The sequence below is a fragment of the Acanthochromis polyacanthus genome, chromosome 12 (genome assembly GCF_021347895.1).
Source record: "Acanthochromis polyacanthus isolate Apoly-LR-REF ecotype Palm Island chromosome 12, KAUST_Apoly_ChrSc, whole genome shotgun sequence".
NCBI lineage: Eukaryota > Metazoa > Chordata > Actinopteri > Pomacentridae > Acanthochromis > Acanthochromis polyacanthus.
In genome coordinates, this window is record NC_067124.1 from 37,686,321 (window position 1) to 37,707,771 (window position 21,451).

A 21,451-nucleotide genomic window follows, 5' to 3' on the forward strand; every position below is an offset into this window, starting at 1 on the left:
AAAGTATACATAACACAGTATTTTCCACCTGATTACATCGATTTGACCAAACATTCTTGCTATCTTTAAGTAGTTTCAGTGTTTAGTGCTACGTTAAACCTCTAAACTACACCCCCTGTCAAAAGTTTTGAGACGGGTTCTAGTTTATTTGAATGAGAAAGCGTCTCAAAACTTTTGACAGGAGGTGTACATCATAAAGAGAATTATTTTCCTTTCTGCAGTATAAGTATAAGCTATGAAATAGTAGACAAATAACAGACAGCAGATCCCAACATATTACAATATTTTCCACTAAAATACATCAGTTTGACCAAATATCTTTGCTACCTTGAAATATTTTTAGTATTTAGTGCTGCTTTAAACCTCTAAGCTACATTATAAAGGTAATTATTTCCCTTTCTGCCACCAAAAGTATACATAATACAGTATTTCCCACCTGATTACATCGATTTGACCAAATATTCTTGCTATCCTGAAGTACTTTCAGTGTTTAGTGCTACTTTAAACCTCTAAACTACATTATAAAGGGTATTGTTTTCTTTTCTGCTGTGCAAAAGTATAAGCTTTGGAACAGTAAACAGACAACAGATCCCAATATAACACGATATATTCCATTAAATTACACTGATTTGACCAAATATTTTTGCTATCTTGAAGTACTTTTAGTGTTTAGTGCTACCTTAAACCTCTAAGCTACATTAGAAAGGGAATTATTTTCCTTTCTGCTATCTGGAAGTGTAGACTATAAAGGAATAAACAAAAAACTGACAGCAGATCCCAGAAAACCACAATATTATCCTCTAAAATACTTCAATTTGAGCAAATATTCTTGCAATCTTGAAGTACTTTTTGTGTTTAGTGCTACTTTGAACCTCTAAGCTATGTTAGAAAGGGAATTATTTTCCTTTCTGCTGTCCAAAAGTATAGTCTATAAAGGAGTAAACAAATTACAGACAACAGATCCCAACATAGCACAATATTTCCCGCTAAAATACATCAGTTTGACCAAATATTCTTGCAATCTTGAAGTACTTTTAGTGTTTAGTGCTCCTTTAAACCTCTAAACTACACCATAAAGGGAATTATTTTTCTTTCTGCTGTCCAAAAGTGTAGACTGTGAAATAGTGAACAAATGACAGAGAACAGATCCCAACATAATACAATATATTCCATAAATTCCATTGCTATCTTTAAGTACCTTTAATGTTTAGTGTTGCGTTAAACCTCCAAGCTACATTATTAATGGGATGATTTTTTCTTTCTGTTGTCCAAAAGCACATTTTTTTGCAAGGATTTCTCCGTTTTTCTCTGTTTTTATACCTTTGAAAAACAAATTATGCATATAGTAGTGATTAGAGCATCTCACAGGCACTAATGCATCCTTTCATCCCTTCAGCTGCTTCGTTTTATTGTCGTTTTTTGGCTGCTGACTCAATAAGTCTCCCTTAAATCCTGTCGCGTTCCAGTTTGACTGGTCTTTGTTTATTTCGCCTCTTCAGTCTCACTGTAGCTCCAGTTGAGCTGTTTTTGTCTTCTCTTGTGATCCTGTGTAAAATGCGAGCAGCTGGAGGACGCGTCTCTGCGCTGGGCGGTGCGTTCAGATTTTACGCGCAGCCATTGGTCGGCGGCACCTCGTGGGCGGAGCTACGCGCCCACAAAACAGACAAGTAGCGCTCGTGTGAACCAGTCAAGAGCTTCGGCAGTATTTGGTGAGGTGATTTGCCTTTGATACGCTTCAGTTACTACAACAGGCGCGTAAAATCCACGTTTGGCTTTCGTGCGCCTTTTTACGCACAGAAATCTTCACTCTGAGTTTGACCAGTTTGACTTGTTGAGCTTCCTGCGGAGAGGAGCAGCTATGGATTTGGTGTATCTGGTGTGCTTGGCGCTGACCGTGGGTACTTGGTTTGCCTCCGCGGAGAGACACAGCGTGTATTGGAACAGCTCGAACCCACAGTAAGTGCACATCTTTCGTGTATTGTTCTGTGCGCCTTTTGGAGGCTGTCTGCTGTGTGAGTGGTTGTGGTGCATCAATCCTGCGCGACTCCTCGGAGGAGGCGAGTGGATCAAACTTTCGTCCAGTTTCTGACGCGTAAAGTCTTTCCTCCTGCTGGTTGTTTTCATCCTTAAGACGGTTTAATGCGTGTCAGCCCCGTGTGGTGTCCCTTTAAACCGGCCCAACATAGACTGTCGCAGCAGCTGGACGCAAAAACAGAAGATTGTGCGCGGATGCCGAGACAGATGGACAGATTCACCACTATATTTAACCGCAACGCACAGACTCAGACATACTCTAATAGTAAAAAATAGACCGACTAGTATGAACTTGGCCGGTGCTGTCTGCAGCCTCTGCACCTGTGAGTGTGTCATGGAAACAGGAGCGTATTAAGTAAATGAAAATGAATCATTTACTCACATAAGTGGTTTTTCACAGGGGGAGGGGGGGAGATACTGAGTCGCATACGGGTTTGGTGGGGGAGAAAAGCGCTGATTATTTTGTTCTGAGGTCAGACATGTAACGCAATCCGACCACTCAAGAGGGATCGATGCGGCTTTGACATATCGCAGTGAGATTTATTGGGCTTTTAGCGCGCAGCGGCTGATCCCGACGCATGAAAGACGGTATTATTGTGGCTGAAACAGAAGGACGGTCCCCGCTGCTCCTGCTCCTGCCCGGAGAGGTCGATTAAAACCCGCCACCGAGAAAAGGCAGAGGGCAGAAGCCATTATAGCCTTTTAGTCTCTTCTTTATTACATTACCGGCTCTCTAATTGCCCTTTTTAACAATGACAATAGAATGGGGGGGAAAAAAGAAGAGCTGCAACATGGAAAACAACTGTCCTGATAATTGGATGAGAGCAAGTGGAATGGAAAAGTCCTGTTTGTGTCATGTGTGAGTCAGTGGCCCGAGTTTGACCCACCTGGGCTTTACACCTGAGTCAGAGAGGGAGGAGACCTGGCTCACGTAACGTAAAGGGAGGAAACTGGAGCTCAGAGATCAGCTAAAATCAGGCAGAGAGAGAGAACGAGGTGGTCTGGTAGCTGCACAGTCACATCTAATCCGGACTATTTCTGAATATGCCGAATGGAAGTTGCATAACCAGAAGAAAAATCAGAATGTAACACTAATCCCTGTGGCCGAACACAAGAACTTCACACATCATCGCCTCTTCTGCTGCTGCTTCTGACCAAGAAAACAGGAGGATGAAGCCCAAAGTGGAACCATATTAGGCTGACCTCCACAGGCTACTTGATTCTGTGTTTTTTCCATGTTTTAAACTTCCATTCCGCCTCCTGTCTCCTCCATGCATCTCCCTGTAGAAGCCCCACCTGCCCAGAAACGTCCCCGGTGATCAATCAGTCACCTGTTCTCCGGATCACACACAATCCATCAGTGACCTTTGGCGGCAGCAGGCCGTGCATAATTGATGCTAATTGATTCTGGGTCTGATTGTGAGCAGCAGTGATTTGTCTTAGGCAGCCGACGGTGACCAGATGGCAGCAGTGTGCCCATTCATATTTAGCAGCGAGGAGCAGCTTTGTGTGCGTTTCTCTCGGTGCAACTTAATGATTTTTGTCTTAATCCTGAGCTCCGGGTCCTGCAGGGATTTGATGCTCGGTGCTGTTCTAACTTGGGGCAAATGAGGAGGCGTGTTTCCCTCAGTCGTGTCTGAGCCTGTGTGGACTTTTTTTAGGGTGAACTTACTTCGAGCAGGAAGCAGATTTATTCCTGACGGTGTGATGGTTTCTGAGAGGGGACGTCAGAGTGGAGCAGGGAGTGGCGGGTTACTGTAGGCAGCCTCGCCGAGACATGATAAATGTGTGACTCACGCTTCCACACTCTAGGGGGGCAAAGAGGGAGGACCGGGGTTGTTAATATTAGCTCCAGCCGGCATTCCGGCCCGCTGTTACTGTACTCCACTCTGTCAGCTGCGTGGGTCTTGTGTTGGTTTGTGTACCTGCCGGTTCCTCTCTCCGTCTCCACACTCCCTCATTTAACAGCTGGATCTTCTCCCAAACTGGCCGCCCTCCCCAACCCCTCCATCCTTTACTTCACCTCTCTGCTCTCTGGCTCAAGTCCATCCGAGATGTCTTCATTTTGTGCACTAATTAACGTGCAACTGCTTTTATATTCTGGTTAACTGTTCAGCCTCAAGCAGTTTCTGGGTGTTTTTTTTTATTATTTTTTGCTCCTATGGAAACAGCACAGCCTTGGCTTCATCGATTTATTTATTAAACAAAATTTAAACACAACTCGAGTCCCCACAGGTGTGAGCAAAAGTTTTTCCAGTTTTACAACCTCTGCAAAGCGAGGATGATGCTGAGGTTTGTAGAGGTTGTAAAATCGTGCATCGACTCCACGAGGTTGAATTTTCCATTACACTGCCTGCATTTCAGCTGAAAACTCTCTGAATTCTTCTCGTGCGGTTGTTGGTCACAGCTGAGTCACTGATGGTTTCACAGTTGCATCAAATCTCCCTGAACTTTTTTCTTTTTTACAGAATCTTGACATTGTAAACAATTTATTTTTTGTAGTTTTTTTTTTAAACAAGACGTGTAGAATAAAGCGATTTCAGCTGACGACTCCTTGAATTCTTCTCATGTGCTCGTTAGTCACAGCTGAATCACTAAAACTTTCACATTTGCATCAAATCTCTCAGAATTTTTTCCTTTTTACAGAATCTTTTAATTTAAGACGGTTAATTTTTTATATATATATTTTAAACAAGACATGCAGACTAATGCGATTTTTGGTGAAATATTGCACTTATGGTTTAAATGTAGTTAATTTTCCTGGTGGACCTGCATTTCACAGATGAGTAGTTTAAGGACTGTCAGAAAGAAGGAAATACTTAATATTTTTCTGTTTTTACAGCTTTTGGCTCTGATAAATGGTGTAATTTTGGTGATTTTTAAAAGATAGCACGCTGTTTACACAAGTTGGCAGGGTTAATTGGTTTGAGGACGTCATTTTGAGCTTTTTGGAAACGCTGATAAACATTTCCCACCCTGTTTGACATTCTGCTTATCCAACTGCTAATCAATTAGTCAAGAAAATAATCAACAGTGACGGTAATTATTATTTAGCACACATGTGGATGCTATTAACACACTGAATTGTTTGTTTCTCTGTTCTTTGGCTGCCTCTGTCCGCCTCCCCTGGTCTGAGTTTACATCCAGGCTTGGAGTATCTGCCCAAATATCTTCATCGGGACTTTGCTGTAACATAATATCGTGTTTATCTCAGCTCATGGCTGGCTCAGGCCGCCTTCTCGGGCCTGTCTGAGCACGCAAACGTCGCCCGGAGGTTTTTGTTTTTTCCGTGGAAGGTGGTCGATGTCCCCTCCTTTTTTTTTTTTTTTTTTTTTATCCCTTCAACTCGTAAATGTTTTGCATTTTGTTCCTGTACTCTATGTCCCTTTTTATTTTTTTGGCTTGCGCTTGCCGTGCCTCATTATTTACCCCTCCCCGGCCCATGTCCCGTCTGGTTCCTCTAATCTGGGCGGAATGAGAAAACACACACACACACACACACACTAACATAGATTACAGACGGCTTGTAATCTGACCATCTGACCCATAGACACAAAACCGTCCTCCTGCTGCCTTCATTCCACATGTAGAATAATTCATACATGCCTCTATGATCCTGTGACGTAACTCCGGTCAGTGTGTTTCTGCTGTCGTCTATCGTGTGTGTGTGTGTGTGTGTGTGTGTGTGTGTGTGTGTGTGTGTGTGTGTGTGTGTGTGTGTGTGTGTGTGTGTGTGTGTGTGTGTGTGTGTGTGTGTGTGTGTGTGTGTGTGTGTGTGTGTGTGTGTGTGTGTGTGTGTGTGTGTGTGTGTGTGTGTGTGTGTGTGTGTGTGTGTGTGTGTGTGTGTGTGTGTGTGTGTGTGCAACGTATATAAAGGACTTCATAAACCTGAATTCCCAGCATAATCTCCAGATGGGATGCTACAGCTCCTGCCCGTTCATCATCAGAAGGCTTTGTGCGTTCCCCCCCGCTGATGTGACAGTCCTCTTACCCAACACGCTTAGGCATGTACATGCATACCTTCACACACGGGAATATAGGTTGCACAGTGTAAGCAATTGAGCCCAGAAGGATTCACATGAATGCCAAATTTTGACTTCTAGCAAGCTTCTTCTGGCTGGAAATAACAAACGAGCCACAAAAGACAGAAAAGCATCATGTTAGGGATGCTGCTGATGGATTTTTGCTGTTTTTTTGTGTATTTTTCTTACATTTTTTGCGTCCAAATTCATGCATTTCTTGCAAAAAGCCGCTCTTAAAGCGTTCCAAACAGTGCCGTTATTTTCTCTTCTAAAATGGAAATGATGGTGGTGCACAAATTGCCAGCTTTATCCCCCTTATTAAAGCTCTTCTGGAGGCTTGTGCATGCAAGTGTGTTTGCATTTAGATCATGTGCATTTCATAAACTTGCTTAAGTCAATTTACTGGAAAATGAAACTGGTTGTTTTACAGCTTTTCCGGGTTTTGGATTCCTACAAAAGTCAGTGAGGTTTCCTGTCAAGTTTGAGATAAAAATTAATTCTAATCCATGCTAAAATTTGATTTGTAGTGGATTGTTGTTTGACAAATGTGTTTATTCAGGCTGGAAATGACATAAACAAGTGACAAGACTGTAAAATGTAGTTAAAATAAGAAATTCGAGCTCTTTTCTTGAAATTGCAATGCCCAAAATTAGTCTCAACTTTGAAATTTTTGCACAGCTTTGAGAAAATGTTGCTTTTATATCATTCAGACTGTGTCCTAGAGCAATGCAGTAAATAAAACAGCTGATGCAGTGGTTCTCTAGTCAGTTATTTGCACAATATGGCTTCTCACAACGCATTTACAGGCTAAAAAGTCATGAAAATGCAAAACTAAGAGCAGAAATAGTTGAAATTCACCACTAACATCTCTAACACAGTGTCTTTTTTTAAGTTCTGATGTCTGATTTGGATATTTTAGTGAGAATAAACCTGTAAAAAGTCATTATAAATCCTAAAAATGCAAAGATTTGAGCAGAAATCATTGAAATTCACCACTAACATCTCTAACACAGTGCCTTACTATCTTTTGATTCTTGTTTTGGGCATTTTTAGTGGAAAATAAACCTATAAAAACTCACTGTGCATCATGAAAATGCAGAAATAATTAAAATTCACCATTAACCTCTCTAGCACAGCGTCTTACTGTCTTCTGATGCTCGTTTTGGGCAACAAACCTGTAAAAACTCACTGCAAATCAAAATTCGGACATGCTTAGCCTTGACTTTTCATCTTATCGGCGTTTCAGGTCCTCCTCCCCTGCCCGTCATCTCGGTATCCGTGCACCTCTGTTTTCTCCCTGCTCTTCCTCTCGCTTCCTTATCTGTGGTCCAGACTTCCTCCCCCTCTCTCCTCCCCTCCTCCCCCGTCTCCCTGCCTCTGACAGACCCTCCTCTGTTATTTTTCTGCCCCAGTAGTTTTCCACCAGAGGAGGACAGAGCGGCTCTCAGGCCGGCTTCCACCGACATCAGAGAGCGTCCACCCGCCGTCGTTGCAGCGAGCGTGGGCGTGCATGCGTGTGTGGGTGGACGCCGCTCATTCACAGCGTTTCAGACGTGCTTCACCGTCCACTCCAAGCTCACCGTCGCCCCCTAACGGCAGAACCGGCAGCAGATGTGACTTCTGCACTTGCGTCTGCTTTCTGAAAATTCATTTTAGGTGTAAAGAAGAATAAATGTTCCGCGCGGATTCCTAGAAGCTGCTGAACTTGCAGATTAACTCTCCGTGACCCGCAGCGTATTAATCCAAGCATGATACCGTTTGGCCTCTTTCTATTCATCGCAACACAGAATGGGAGTCCACACAAAAAAAAAAAAAAGAGGGGTGAAAAGACTCGGTGGAGGAGGAGGAGGTGGAGAGGCCCTGGGTGTGGGGTGAGAAGAGGGTGAGCCGCAGAAAGGGATTTGTGTTTGAGAAATTAGCCTGGATGAAGAGCTCCGGTATATTATGTCAGCGTTAAGAGACAGGACAGAATGGGAGGAGGGGGCCGGGAGGGCTAATTTTGGAAGAATGGAAGGGAGGCAGACAGAGGGAGGAGAGGAGAGACAGTGATGGATGGAGGGAGGGAAGAAGTTCGGAGCTGAATAAGCGAGAGAACGCCATTGTTGGTGATTTTTAAAGGCTTCATTCTGCAGCCGCTGGAGGATTCGTCAGAGTCCTAACTGCACACATGCATACATATACATGCACATATCTGACGTATTTGAAACTGCAAAATAGTGTGTTGGGTTTATATTGTTATGCATGAGGCTGTATTGGTGCAAAGTTGTTAAACAGGTGAATATTCATTAATGTTCAGCATTTTTTTTCTGATTTCCAAGCTGCAGTTTCTGGGTGTTTTTTTTGCACATTTTCTTCACTTTGGGCTCATTTTTCACTCAAATTTTAAAGTTCTATTGAAACGGAACAACCATTTCTAGAAGTAAAGCGAACTCCTAAATGTCTTCTGTGCAGAATGATGCAGTTAATGTCTTAAATTCTAAAAAAAGTGGAAAAAAGTTACAAATTTTTGACATTTTTCTTCATACAGATAAAAAAAATGGTATCAATATGTACAACAACATCCAAATTTCCGCATATGCTACCAATATTGAGGGGGAAATGTATGACTCTATACTATTTACAATCTATTTTATCCTATTTACATTTTTATTTAGTTTCCATAGCTGTCTTCTGTGTGCGCTGAAAGCACTGCCTGCAGTTCAACCCAGTTCAGCTGAAAACTCATTGAATTTTTGTCACATTTCTGTTGGTGGCAGCTGAGTCACTCTTAGTTTCACAGTTGCATAGAAAAACGCACAATTTTTACTTTTTTACAGAATCCAGTTCTAGTAAAGAATTTATTTTTGACGTATTTTTAAATGAGGAAAAATTTGCTGAAAAGTTTTCTGGCAAATATAAAGCAGCACTGGCCTTGAAAGCCTCTAGTGCACAAACGAGGAAGCAGACACTGTGATAGAGGAAGAATGAGGTTTGATTGCATTGGAAGCGAACACAGAAAGACTCTCTTCACCGTATATTAGATTGACTCTGTTGGGGCGGCCCACCGGTGGGCAGCGAAGCCCGTTAGCCGCTCTGACAGCTCCTCGGCCTCGTGTGGACGGAGGTGTGAATCCGTCACACCGCGGCAAATTAATCGGGGTATTAAGTGTACGCCTCAAAGTAAAAGTGTGTGAGAGCGGGGCTGGAAACTTGATGAGTGCTGTAAACCCTCCAAACCGCAACTTCCACCCCCCCTTCACCTCCTGCTGTTGGTACGTTCCAAAGTGTGCACACTTACTACCGACTACCTGCAAAGCAAATGGAGCGAGAGTTGGCATTTTTGTGTGGCATCTGTTATTTCAAATGGGGGAAAAAGGCTTAAATATAGCAAATATCTCTATTTTCAGCTGAGAAATGAGAAGAAAATGTATAAATCTTATCAATTTTAAGTAGTCTGATACCCGATTTGGATTTTTTTTTAGTGAGAGTAAACTTGTAAAAACTCATTATAAATCCTAAAAATGCAAAGATTTGAGCAGAAATCATTGAAATTCACCATTAACATCTCTAACACAGTGTCTTACTATCTTTTGATTCTTGTTTTGGGCATTTTTAGTGGAAAATAAACCTATAAAAACTCACTCTACATCATGAAAATGCAAAAATAAGAGCAGAAATAATTAAAACTCACCATTAACCTCTCTAACGCAGCATCTTACTGTCTTCTGATGCTTGTTCTGGGCAACAAACCTGTTGTATTTATCAATTTTAAGTACTCTGTTTCACTTTTGTTGCAATAACGACCTCTTGACAGCGAGTTTAGCAAACTTTTTTTGCAAAAGTAACACCGTAAATTAGCACGAGAATTCACATTTTTGGGTAGAATCTGTGATTTCAAATGAAAAACAAGGCTTAAACTTAGCAAATATCTCTGTTTTCAGCTGAGAAATTGTAAGAAAATGTATAAATCTTGTCTATTTTAAGTACTCAGTTTCGCTTTTATAGCAATAACAACATCTCAGTAGTGAGTTTAGCTAATTTTCTGCAAAACTAAAGCACCTGGCATCTTGTTCACTGCTGTTTAAAGCATAAAGTCTTACATTTGTAGTTTCACAAGTGTGTGTGAAAACCTCAGCGCTGACTCGGATGTGTGTTGCGACCCTGAACTTTAACCTCGTGCCCCGGCTGCCAGTTTGAAACTCTCCCCCCAGAGTCCCTGTTGTCAGTTGTTTGGGGCAAATGGAGTCATGGAGGGGGAGGAAGAGGAAAGATTGTCAGGCAGAAGGACAATGGTGAGACTTCAAAGCCCGGGTGAAGTGTTGAACAAGTCGCCTGCTGCAGTGACCGCCAGTGCTCGAGTTATTTTACTAGTTTACACTCTCGACGCACGCGCATCTCGGCCGCTGACGCAAAAACTAGAGTATCACTGCGGTGAGAAATGGCCTGCAGAGGAAAAAAAAAGAACAACCCGCGACCACCTTCAACCCTGGCTGTTTGCAGACGCCTCCGTCACACGTAGGAGAGCCCAGCAGAGGCTCCGGTCCTCGTAAACAGATGTGCTCGCGGCCCGAGGCATGAGACGTCCTCAATAAGGGTCTTCAGAGAATCTCTCTGCTGCGAACAAACACACAAACCAGCGGAAAGTAGGTTCACAACAACTCACACACCTGGATCAGTAGCCGGCGTCACGCTGCCGCGAGTCGCACTCTCCTGAGAAATGTCAGAGAGTCGACGCTTTGATGGCAGGAAAGTGAGAGGAGATTAATCGATTAGTTAACTGTTGTCATGTTCAGTTAGTCAATTTGAGTGACTTCTAAGAGGAAAAAGTCTAAAATCTCTGATTGCAGCTTCTTAAATGTGAATATTTTCTGGTTTCTTTCCTCCTCTGTGACACTAAACTGAATATATTTGGGCAAAACGAGGCATTTGAGGACATTTAACAACAATTTTCTGGCATTTAATGACCAAAATAGTCAGATTGACTGAGATTTAAAGCTGCAACAATTAATCAATTAGTTGTCAACTATCAAATTAATAAAAAACAGCTATTTTGATAATTGTTTCATCAATTTGAATGACTTTATAAAAGGAAAAATGCTAAAATCTCTCATTGCGGCTTCTTAGATGTGAATATTTTTCTGGTTTCTTTCCTCCTCTATGACACTAAATTGAATATATTTGGGCAAAAGGAGGCATCTGAGGATATTTACCAACAATTTTCTGGCATTTAATGACCAAAATAATCAGATTGACTGAGATTTAAAACTGCAACGATTAATCAACTACCAAATTATTAAAAAAGAAACAGCTATTTTGATAATCGTTTCATCAATTTGAATAACTTTATAAAAGGAAAAATGCTAAAATCTCTCATTGCAGCTTCTTAAATGTGAATATTTTTCTGGTTTCTTTCCTTTTCGGTGACCGAAAACTGAATATCTTTGGACAAAAAAGATATTTTTCACAACTTTACAAGCCAAATAACTGAAAATAATTGCTATGTGCAGCCCTTTAATCGACCTAACAAATAGATGAAAAATATTCTCTGCTTCATTTTTACAGAAATTGATACAAACATACAGTTTGTTTTAAGAAACTGTGTATTCAGTAAATCTTGGCTTCATCAAAGTTGTAATGTTCAGTTTATTATAGAGCTGCAATGATTAATCAATGATCAGTCAAAAGTCTACTGCTGCTTCATAAAAGTGAATGTTTCCTGGTTTCTTTCCGCCTTTATGCCAGTAGACTGATTATCTTTGTGTTGTGGACGGGGAAAAATGCCATTTTTCACCATTTTCTGACAATTAACGTAGAAAATAATCCTCAGATTAATCAAAAGCGAACATAATCTCTCTTGTCACGAAGATGAAGTGGCTGGAGGCAAACGGCACTCAGTGGGCGGATGGTTTGTCGGGTTTTCCCAGCGCTTTGACTTGTGGTAACGTAAAGAAAACACAATCCAGATTTAAAAAAACATTCATTCAGCCGTGTTAAAGCTCCACTCAGCCCACATATCGGAGGGTAGTGAAAGCTCCACAGGGGTGAAGGTACAGAGGCCCTGCAGCCTTCAGGCGTCTTTGGGGAGGGGAAGGGTATAATTACCCCCCATTCATTCCTCCTCCCCTCCTTTAGCAGCGAACACATTGGCCCCAGACCCCTAACGGCTTTTAATTAGCCCGAGCAACGGAGGAGGAGGGGAGGGGAAGGATAAAAGGAGAGTTTTCTTAAAGGCCGTGAATGAAATTAGCAACAGAATCCGTCTGTTTTGTTGGCTTTTGACGAGGCTGTGTTTTGGCGCCGGGGTCGGCCAGACCGCTAACAAGGACGCAGTGTGGGAAAGAGAAGGTGAAGCCTTACAATTTAGAACTATTCCTTACTTCAGAGGGAACCACCAGAGACCTCCAAACGTCTTGTTTTCCCCGAGCCCTGTTATTACCGGTCTGACTGAAGAAAACATCGGAGATGAGTTTGGAGATTATTCGGCCAATTAGGCGGCTACAGATGTGTCTCTTTATTTTTTTTGCCTTCGCTCTGCCCTCGACAAACGCACAAAAGCGCGCACACCTGCAGCACAAAGAGGCTTTTCTGAGAGGGCGCTGATTGTAAAAGGAGGGTAGTGATCAGCCTATTAGCCCCGGATAACAAGAGTGTAGCTGTGCTCAGCCAACAAAGCGTGTTTTGACAGGTAGGTTAGCGCCGACGGACACACACATGCACACAATTACACACCGCTACTGCTGCAGAGGGAGGAAGGAGGGGTTGGAGGCCTTGATTTGGAGCCAGTTTGTCTGTGACTTGGCCGACGGGGTCCGAACAGGAGCCACAATAACAGGAGGGGGGGCAGAGCTTTGATCACTTCTTCTTCTGGTCACTTTCACTCACTGCAACATGCCAACAAACATCCACCAAGTCAGGGATTAGAGCGCCTCAAGACGGAGCAGGACTAATATGCAAATTTTTGAAAAAGTTCTTCTCAACTTCTTGGCTTTTTGCACTCGGGCAAGCTGCACCGTGTTCACTGTAAGGCCAAGAAGATATTAGATCTGACTCCTTGCTCCGGTGAATAAGTGCCTAACCTCAGCTACTTATTAACAGGAAGTAAAAGTTTTACTACGGTGGAAACTCTCTGAACTCCCGGCACATTTTTGCTCATTTTTCGAAGTTCTGCACCTCTGTGTAAACAACAGCTATGAACAAGAAGTCCTCTGTGCAGCAAAATGCACTTAAAATGCTATAAATCGTCAATTAAAAGTTGGGTTTATGCAGTTTTTTTATTATACAAAAATTTTGAAAACTGTAATCTACATGTAGAATTTTTTCCAAGTTCCCACAGGTGTTACTAATATTTTAAAAAAACGTATTAACATTACATATATTGCATTTTTATTAGTTTCCTTTTGCTTTGTGTGAACACTGCCTGCAGTTCAGCCGAAAAGTCCCTGAATTTTTGCCGCTTTACAGTTGGTCACACTAGACTCCCAAATGCCTTCATGTTTTCGTCAAGGAGTGCATAATTTTTTCTTTTTTACAGATTTTAGTTGCAGTAAACTCCTGTCACATTTTTGTTCACTGTAGATTCGTAGATCTGTCAACAAGAACTATGAAGTCTTCTGTGCAGTAAAATGCCATTTAAAAAAATGTAAATTGAAAGTTGAATTTCTATTTTTTTTTTAATTCTACAAAAATTTTAAAAAATTTAATTGACTTGTACAACATTTTTCCAAGATCCCACAGGATTTACTAGCATTCACAAAAAACACTCCGCGTATGACATTTTTTATTAGTTTCCCTTTGCTTTGTCTAAACACTGCCTGCAGTTCAGCCAAAAAACTTTCTGAATTTTTCCCACTTTACTGTTGGTCACAGCACACTCCCGACTGACTCCGTGTTTTCGTCAAGGAGTGCAAAATTTTTTCCTTTTTACAGAATTTGGCTGCAGTAATCTGTTTATTTGTGGCTCATTTTTAAGTAAGTCATGTAGAATAAAGTGATTTTGATTAAATATCTCAATCTTTAAGCTTGGATTTGGTTGAGTTTCTTTGAAGGACCCTCGGAAATGTAAAAATCTGACAGTTCTCTCTCTTTTTATGGTTTCTGGCTGTGATAAATGGAGCAATTTTGCCAAGACAAGATGCCTTTTAAGCCCATCGGGGGGTTTGGAGGCTCAGTGGGTTAATCTGGCTTCTGTTTTCTCGCTGAGCAGCAGGACTTTAGAGGATCTCTACTTATTTTTCAGCATCTCATAGCTCATTAGGACTCCGGGGGCGAAACAAGCCCAGGAAGTGAGGAAAGAGGAGACGGGGAGGCTCGAGAAGAGCAGTAAAACTAAATGAAGGGTAAAAGATGAAAAGGGAGAGAAAGAAAGTCTGGCTGTCTCCACCCGCTCTGTCTCTGTCTTTGATGAAATCAGAGAGAAAGACTCGCAGACCGAGACGGCAAATTAGCCTGAAATAAAAAGCCAAAACAGGAGCCGGGGCACAGATGGACAGACATCCAGGTGAAAAGAAACGAACGTGACAGAAAGTGGGAAAACAGTTTAAGGAGAGTTGACGGAAACAGAGTTGCACAGATAGAAAAGTGGACTTCTGGGAGGGTGGAGGAGCAGATTGCGGGGGCCGAGCTGTCGTTCACAATCTGCCGCTGAGCAGGTGAGAAGTGAATCTGTGCTGAAGGGCAGAGAGGTGTGTGTGAGTGGGACGATGGCAGGGATTTACAAGACTCTGGGTGTGTTTCCTTGTCCAAAAACAGAGGGAACAAGTCGAGCCTGATCTTTCTAATTCTGTTACTCAGACGGGTTTGCACAAGCTCCCAGAAACACGTCGGCACAAACACGCGGCGTCGCATGACCACCACCTGAACAGCGTTGTTCGTGTGAGCGACTCGTTTTCTCCCGCTGCAATGTGTTTATTATTCTTAACAAACGTATTGAATGAGGGTGTGTGTTGACATTCAGCGAGTAACATCGACTCTCTCTTGCTCCCCCCGCAGCTTCCTGCAGGACGAGTACACGGTGGAGGTGAAGATCAACGACTACCTGGACATCGTCTGCCCCCACTACGCCCACGGCGAGGTGCCGTCGCATGCGGCCGAGCGCTACGTCCTCTACATGGTGGAGAAGGAGGACTACGATGTGTGCAAGCCTCACTCCTTCGACCAGCTGAGGTGGGAGTGCTCTCGGCCCTTCGCTCCTCACGCTCCGGAGAAGTTCTCGGAGAAGTTCCAGCGATTCACCCCCTTCACGCTGGGCAAGGAGTTCAGACAAGGAGAAAGATACTATTATATCTGTAAGTACCGGGAAAAACCTGACAATCTGCAAGAAAATCATAAAAAGAAAGCTGGAAAAAGCTATTTGGAAGCTTTTTCGTATGGTGTAACTCCAGTAGAGGCGTCCAAAATGGTGGTTTTTGCTTTGGATAGCATTCAGATCTGGCTGCAGCACTCATTTTACACAGTTTTCTGCTGCTTATTTAACTTGGAAGCAAGTTCTGCCTCTTGTTATTTGCAGCAAATGCAAGATACTGCAGACAGAGTACCTACTTTTGGTCATTTCTGCAGCTAAAGCATGCATTTCCCTGCAACTTATGTTACTTTTTGCAACCAAATCTTTGTTTTTTTGCTCCTTTTTCTGTGCACATGTGCAACCAAACACTTTCTCTCAAAGTTTAAAAAAGAACCTGTATCTTGCAGATTAGTCATGGAAAATGCATCATGTGCTTGAGTTAACCTGCAGCCCTGTGTTCCTGTATTCAGCTTTTCCCTGTTTTCTGACTTTTCCAGCTAAGCCGATGCACCACCACGGCCAGGACTGTCTCAGGCTCAGAGTGGATGTCCTCGGGCACAAAGGCTCTGCGAAGACTCATGTGGACAAATCCAAGGCCGAGGACACGGGAAAGAGCTTCGATGGAGGAAAGGGAAAGTTTCACGCCACGGGAGGAGTCCACAACCCCTCTAACCGGCTCCCAGCAGGTGAGGAGTCTTTTAGAAAAGGGAAAACAGCAGTGATGGCGTGTCTGCGATGAGCTCAGCTGGGTGTGTTTACCATTCCTGAGTGATGAAACCCTGTACTGACGAACGCTCTTTTTTTTCCTCTCAGATGACCCAGCTGTGATCGAGCCGGTGGTCCAGCCGGTGATCGGCAGCTCCGGAGCACAGCTGGCCTCGCTCTCGATCCTCCTCACCATGATCCCCGTTTTATTAGCCCTGACGCTGCAGTAAAGCCGGACGGAGCAGAGACTTTTCAAACCCGACGCCGGTCATCGGGACACCCAGAGACTTTTTTTTTATACAGATTTTTTTATACGAGCATGGACAGCGTGTGATGGTCGGTGTGTTTTGATGTGTTTGTGGCGTGAATGTGGAGCGTAGATCGCCCCAGAGATCTTTTCTTTTTTGTGTGTTTTCTTACTTTATTGTGAGGATGGAAATTCTCAGATTTAACCGTTTAAGATGCACACTTTTGAACAAAAAAAACGAGCAGAAGAACGATCAAAATGACGGCAAGATTCCATCACCCTCATTCATCGTGTGATTCCACGTCTTGGTACCGTTGTGCACACTCATTTTTTTTCTTCCTCTACATGTAGAGAAATTATTGATTTTGTGTATTGTTGTTGGCAACTGCCACCGTGGTTATGTAGGATCTTTTTGTCATGTTGTGTAGCACTCCACTCCCTTCGCATTTGTCAAGTTTTATGTGACGTTGTGTTTCAGTTCAGTCGTAAGACGAGAAGTCGAGAAGAGTAGTCCTCAAACAAGTGTTTTTTCCAAGTGGTTTAGTTTAAATTTTCATAAGAACGCATTGAAACTATTAGAATTCTTGCAAACTTCAATTTCAGTTTTGTCTTTAAAAGGTTGTGAGTCACTTATCAAGAGATCAGAACAGATAAAATCCAAAACTAATGAGATTTTCAGTTACTACTTCTTCTTATTCACTCATTTTTTTCTTCTACGTCTTGATGCTATCATGGTACACTGGCAGATGTTTGCAGATGTGATCATCAAACCTCCAACTGAAGGGACTTCCTGGAATCCAATTGTTTTTTTTTTTTTTGAGTTGTTAAACATGCTTGCGCCATTTTGTAAATATTTATATGTAAATTTGTACATAGAGAAAACTATAAGAAACTGTTTTAAGATGTGAAATAATAAAAAAATGTGATGTCATAAAAAATAAATCTGGTTTTTGTCGGTTTTTTGCAATAACCAACCCGCTGAAGTCATGGACATTTTGATGGGTGACACAATATTTTGGCAAAAGCATCGTGAAATCTCCCCCAGGTCTTTTCCCTAAAAGCAGTTTTCTCATCCCTCCCTCCCTCCTCCTTCTCCTCTCTGGCTGTTCTGTCTTTCATCCGTGGCCGTACAACATGCTTAGATTCCACAGTCCCGAAAGCAAACACCGGAGCTGGACGAAGACGAAGCGAGGGAGGCCGGAGAGGAGATCGTGAGAGAAGCCCGCGGGCAAACTGACAACCCAGTGTGAAGGTGTCACTCTTGCCTCCTCTTTCGCTCTTTTCTAGCTCCTCTGTGCATCTTCTTTTTGAGGTAAAGCTCGGCTGTATGTTGGAATGAGGAGGAGCCGAGCGTTCGTATCTGCTGGAGGAAAACTGCCAAAAGTCGCCGTCCCTCGTAAAACCACACAACATGCACACTCCAAAAGTCGGAGCGTAAAAGCGAGCTGTTTGTTTTTCCGATATAACAGCATAGTTTAAATTCACTGCACATGGTCACACGGCCTCAGGAATCTTGTAGCACCGTGTAGGTTAATGCAGACCAAATACGGCTGGTTTCACAACACTGAGGGCCTCCCTTCAGCATTAGGTCATCCACATGTGCAAACATGGGCGTGAACGGCACAATGAATCAATGCATGACGTACAATAGAACCGAGTACACACCTGGGCAATAACATTTAAAAGTCAAATGATTCGAATCTGCATCACTTATGGAGAAATTGCATCATTTCTAAGTTGAACGGCAACAGGGAATTTCCTTTCATGAACAATTAAGAATAAATACTTAAGAAAACACAGGACCTGAATAGAAATAAAAAGTGAAACTGAACAGAGCTCACCTGTAATTTCCAGGAAGCCTGACTGTATGAGCATGGTTATAAAATAAGGTGTGGACAGTAGAACTTTAAGTTTTGGGCCTATGGACTGTATGTCTGCATCATAGCTCCACATGGAAAAGAACTGAACAGAGGAACTGCAAAATCTGATTGTGAAGCTTGGAAAAGATTTAAAAAAAAGGAGACAGATCAGGAAAAAATGAGTAGGCACAGTGTCAGTAGTAATCAGGAGGTATAGAAGGAGCTGCAGCGGTCGTCCTCCTAAAATGAGTTGAACTACTTTCACAATCTAGCTGTGAAAAACAGACAGCAGCTGCTTCAGACTTGGTACAGGAGTTATCAATGGAAGTCAGAGTTTCTGTGAAGCTCAGACAGTGAAGAACGTCAACTTCTACGGACAGAGGACAAGAAAACAAACATTGCTAGCTGTTGGCACAAAACTTCATCATGAAACTTTGCTAAAGAACATGAAAAGAAGCCTGATGAGTGTTGGAGAACATTCTTTGATCAGATGAAGATAAATGAGTTCAGGTGGAGTCCAGCATGTTTGGCGTGAACCTGACCAGGTCCTGACGGTGAAGCACGGAGGTGGAAGTATGATGATATGGGGAGACGACATTTATAGATGAATGTCTGAGGATAAACCAAAATACTGGCTGACATGAAGCTAGAAGAATGTTCCAGCAGGAGAACCATCCAAAGAACTAAATCACATCAGAATTTCAAAGTAGAAAAACTGTGATAAGTTTCGAAAGATAAACAAACTGACTTGAATCCAATAGAACACCTTTGGGGTACACAACCCCTCCAGTAAAGAGCAGCTAAAAAAATTGTCTAAGAAAAACAACCGAACATCTCCGCAAAAATTTTAAATCCTTCATGCTGGGGAGGATTGAGTCTGTCATCAGAAATAACGGTGGACATACGACGTACTTAAAGAAATAGATTTGCATCCTACAGTGGGGCCTGTATTTATAATATAGTAAATCTAAACACTTAGTTTTTAATTTTGCATCAGAGCAAAACACCCTCTGCTCACCTTAGATGTTATCCAATTACTGCAAAGTGGCACCATTTTAAATCATTTGACATTTAAGTGATATTCTACTGAGTATGGCACTTTTTCGATGACTTTAAAAGATCGAGGTTCATCAAAAATAAACTTTAACATTCTAAAATTTTGTTGGCATAACATTTAAAGGAATTCAATCATCTTCAAATAAAAAAATGTCACAAAAAGAAAGTGAATCTAATGGAATAAGAGAAAGATCAAATATAAAGAGGTGAAATTGTTTAGCATTTAAAAACAGCGATGAAGGGAAAAAAATGTAAATGTCAAACAGATGCCGAGAACTAAAAGGAAAGGAAGGGAGAAAATTACACATCAGAGACTGTTATTAAAGGTCAAGTTTGAAAGATTTCTGAAAAGTGAAAAAGCAGCTCGGCCTTGACAGCAGGAGGAACGAGAGGAAGGAAGGGCCAGAGAAAGTTAATGAGGACATTTGAGGTGATTAGCATTAAATTTGCCCTTAACTGTGCTAAATGAGGCGACAGCAGTAGCTTTTAATTCACGGGTTGAAATATGAATCTTAATTCCTGGACGTAATATCCATGAAATAACACAGCTGCTCAGGGCCGGAGCGGGACTCATTTTCAGCCCTGGACATGAGCCTCAGATCGGCCCACTTTCACATTTCACATTCACCACCTATTACTATTAAAGTCGTGTAATTCTAGCCTTGTCTTGTAATTCAGTGTGTTTTTCTAAAATATTTCCAATTCAGTGCAGTAAGGGTTGCTTCACAGTGAGGATTTATTCCAACATGAGTGCACATCTCCAACATTATTCTTTGCAACAATATCAGAATCTATATTCTGTTCAAGTAAGTGTTCAAGGATATCCAAACCTTAAAAATGAAATAAAAGAAGAAATAAAAACATTAAATTTAAAAAATATGATAAAAGGTGTTGCACTTTCTGATAACTCTATCGTCTCTTTTTCCTCTGCAAGGGAACAGTTCCATCACAACTTAAATTTCACAGATATGAGAACATCAGTTAAAGGGTTAATCTCCAACACTATTTACAACATCACAATGTCCTTTTTTGCATCATCAAATATCAAGCAAATTAGTGTTCACAGACATCTAATCCTCATGAATAAAGAATAATTATTGCACTGTTGTCTGCAAGTTTGTTATTCACAGTATAATATAACTTGCTAATGACATTTTAGAAATGCTTTGATTTTCATTTTATATTTACAATAACAAGAAAATAAAATCAGTAAGAGGCAGAAATGAAAAACACACACCGCCTTTATAGCTGCTCTGAATGGAAATGCTTTTGGTTTTGAACGAGGCTGGTTGACATGTTTTCTAAACCAGTTTGGAGCAAAACCTTGAGAATAAATGAGCTGAAAGCAACACAGGCTGCTCCACCATTAACCAGGAATAATATTATTATGGACATGTTTCAAAAACATTCATTACGTCTTCTTGTTAGTACACTAGTTTTGAGTTCTTTTGTTCAGACAAATAAAGATTAGACAGATGTTTTTTAAGTTACTTTTTGGCTTTATTTAGATAGGCAAAGTGAGAGGCAGGCAGGAAACGAGGGAAAACATGCAGTGAAGGGATACGAACCCACGCTGTTGTACATAGTTCGCCGTTGCTTCAACCATTGAGCCATGCAGGCACCTTTATAAGATACTGTAGATGTTGATGACCTTCCTTGACAGTTTCCTGAGAAGGGTCTGGCCGGAAGCCCGTGACGTGTCAGCCGGCTGATTGTGGCAGCCGGCGCACCTGCGGCACGCCCAGCAGAGTGGCCAGATCAGTGGCGTGTGGTGGTCGCGGCCCCCTGGGGAGGCAAACCCCGCAGGCTGGCAGGCCGCGGCCCCCGCCGCCCAGGGTCCAGGCGAGTGAGGTGTCCCCTGTGAGGGTGGGGGGGCGAAGCTTCAGTGTGTGGCAATGTGAGGCTTCGCCCCCCACCCTCACCAGGGACACAGTTCATCCTCACCAAATCCAGAGACATCTGCAGATAGGACAAAACACAAACCAGACAACACAAAGTTAGTGACATGCAATGATGGTATGTAACTGTATGGAGGAGAGGAGAGGAGAGGAGAGGAGAGGAGAGGAGAGGAGAGGAGAGGAGAGGAGAGGAGAGGAGAGGAGAGGAGAGGAGAGGAGAGGAGAGGAGAAGAGAAGATTTGATCGGATCATAAGAAGTCTGCCAGCAGTCTGAACCTATAGCAGCATAACTAAGGGATGGTTCAGGTGACTCTAAGGAAAACTAAAGGGCAAGGATGGGAAACCAGGGGCACAAAGGGCTGCTGAGGATC

The 21,451-nt window shown here is 42.3% G+C and overlaps 1 protein-coding gene across 1 annotated transcript; it reads left to right on the forward strand.

Annotated features, from left to right (window-relative positions):
* Positions 1-1,678: 1,678 nt before the first annotated feature.
* On the forward strand, positions 1,679-17,209 carry efna1b (ephrin-A1b). The gene is made up of 4 exons (XM_022221723.2): positions 1,679-1,956; positions 15,024-15,319; positions 15,813-16,001; positions 16,129-17,209. The coding sequence occupies exons 1-4, from the start codon at positions 1,859-1,861 to the stop codon at positions 16,248-16,250; spliced, it is 705 nt and encodes a 234-aa protein (XP_022077415.1). The 5' UTR covers positions 1,679-1,858; the 3' UTR covers positions 16,251-17,209.
* Positions 17,210-21,451: the final 4,242 nt, after the last annotated feature.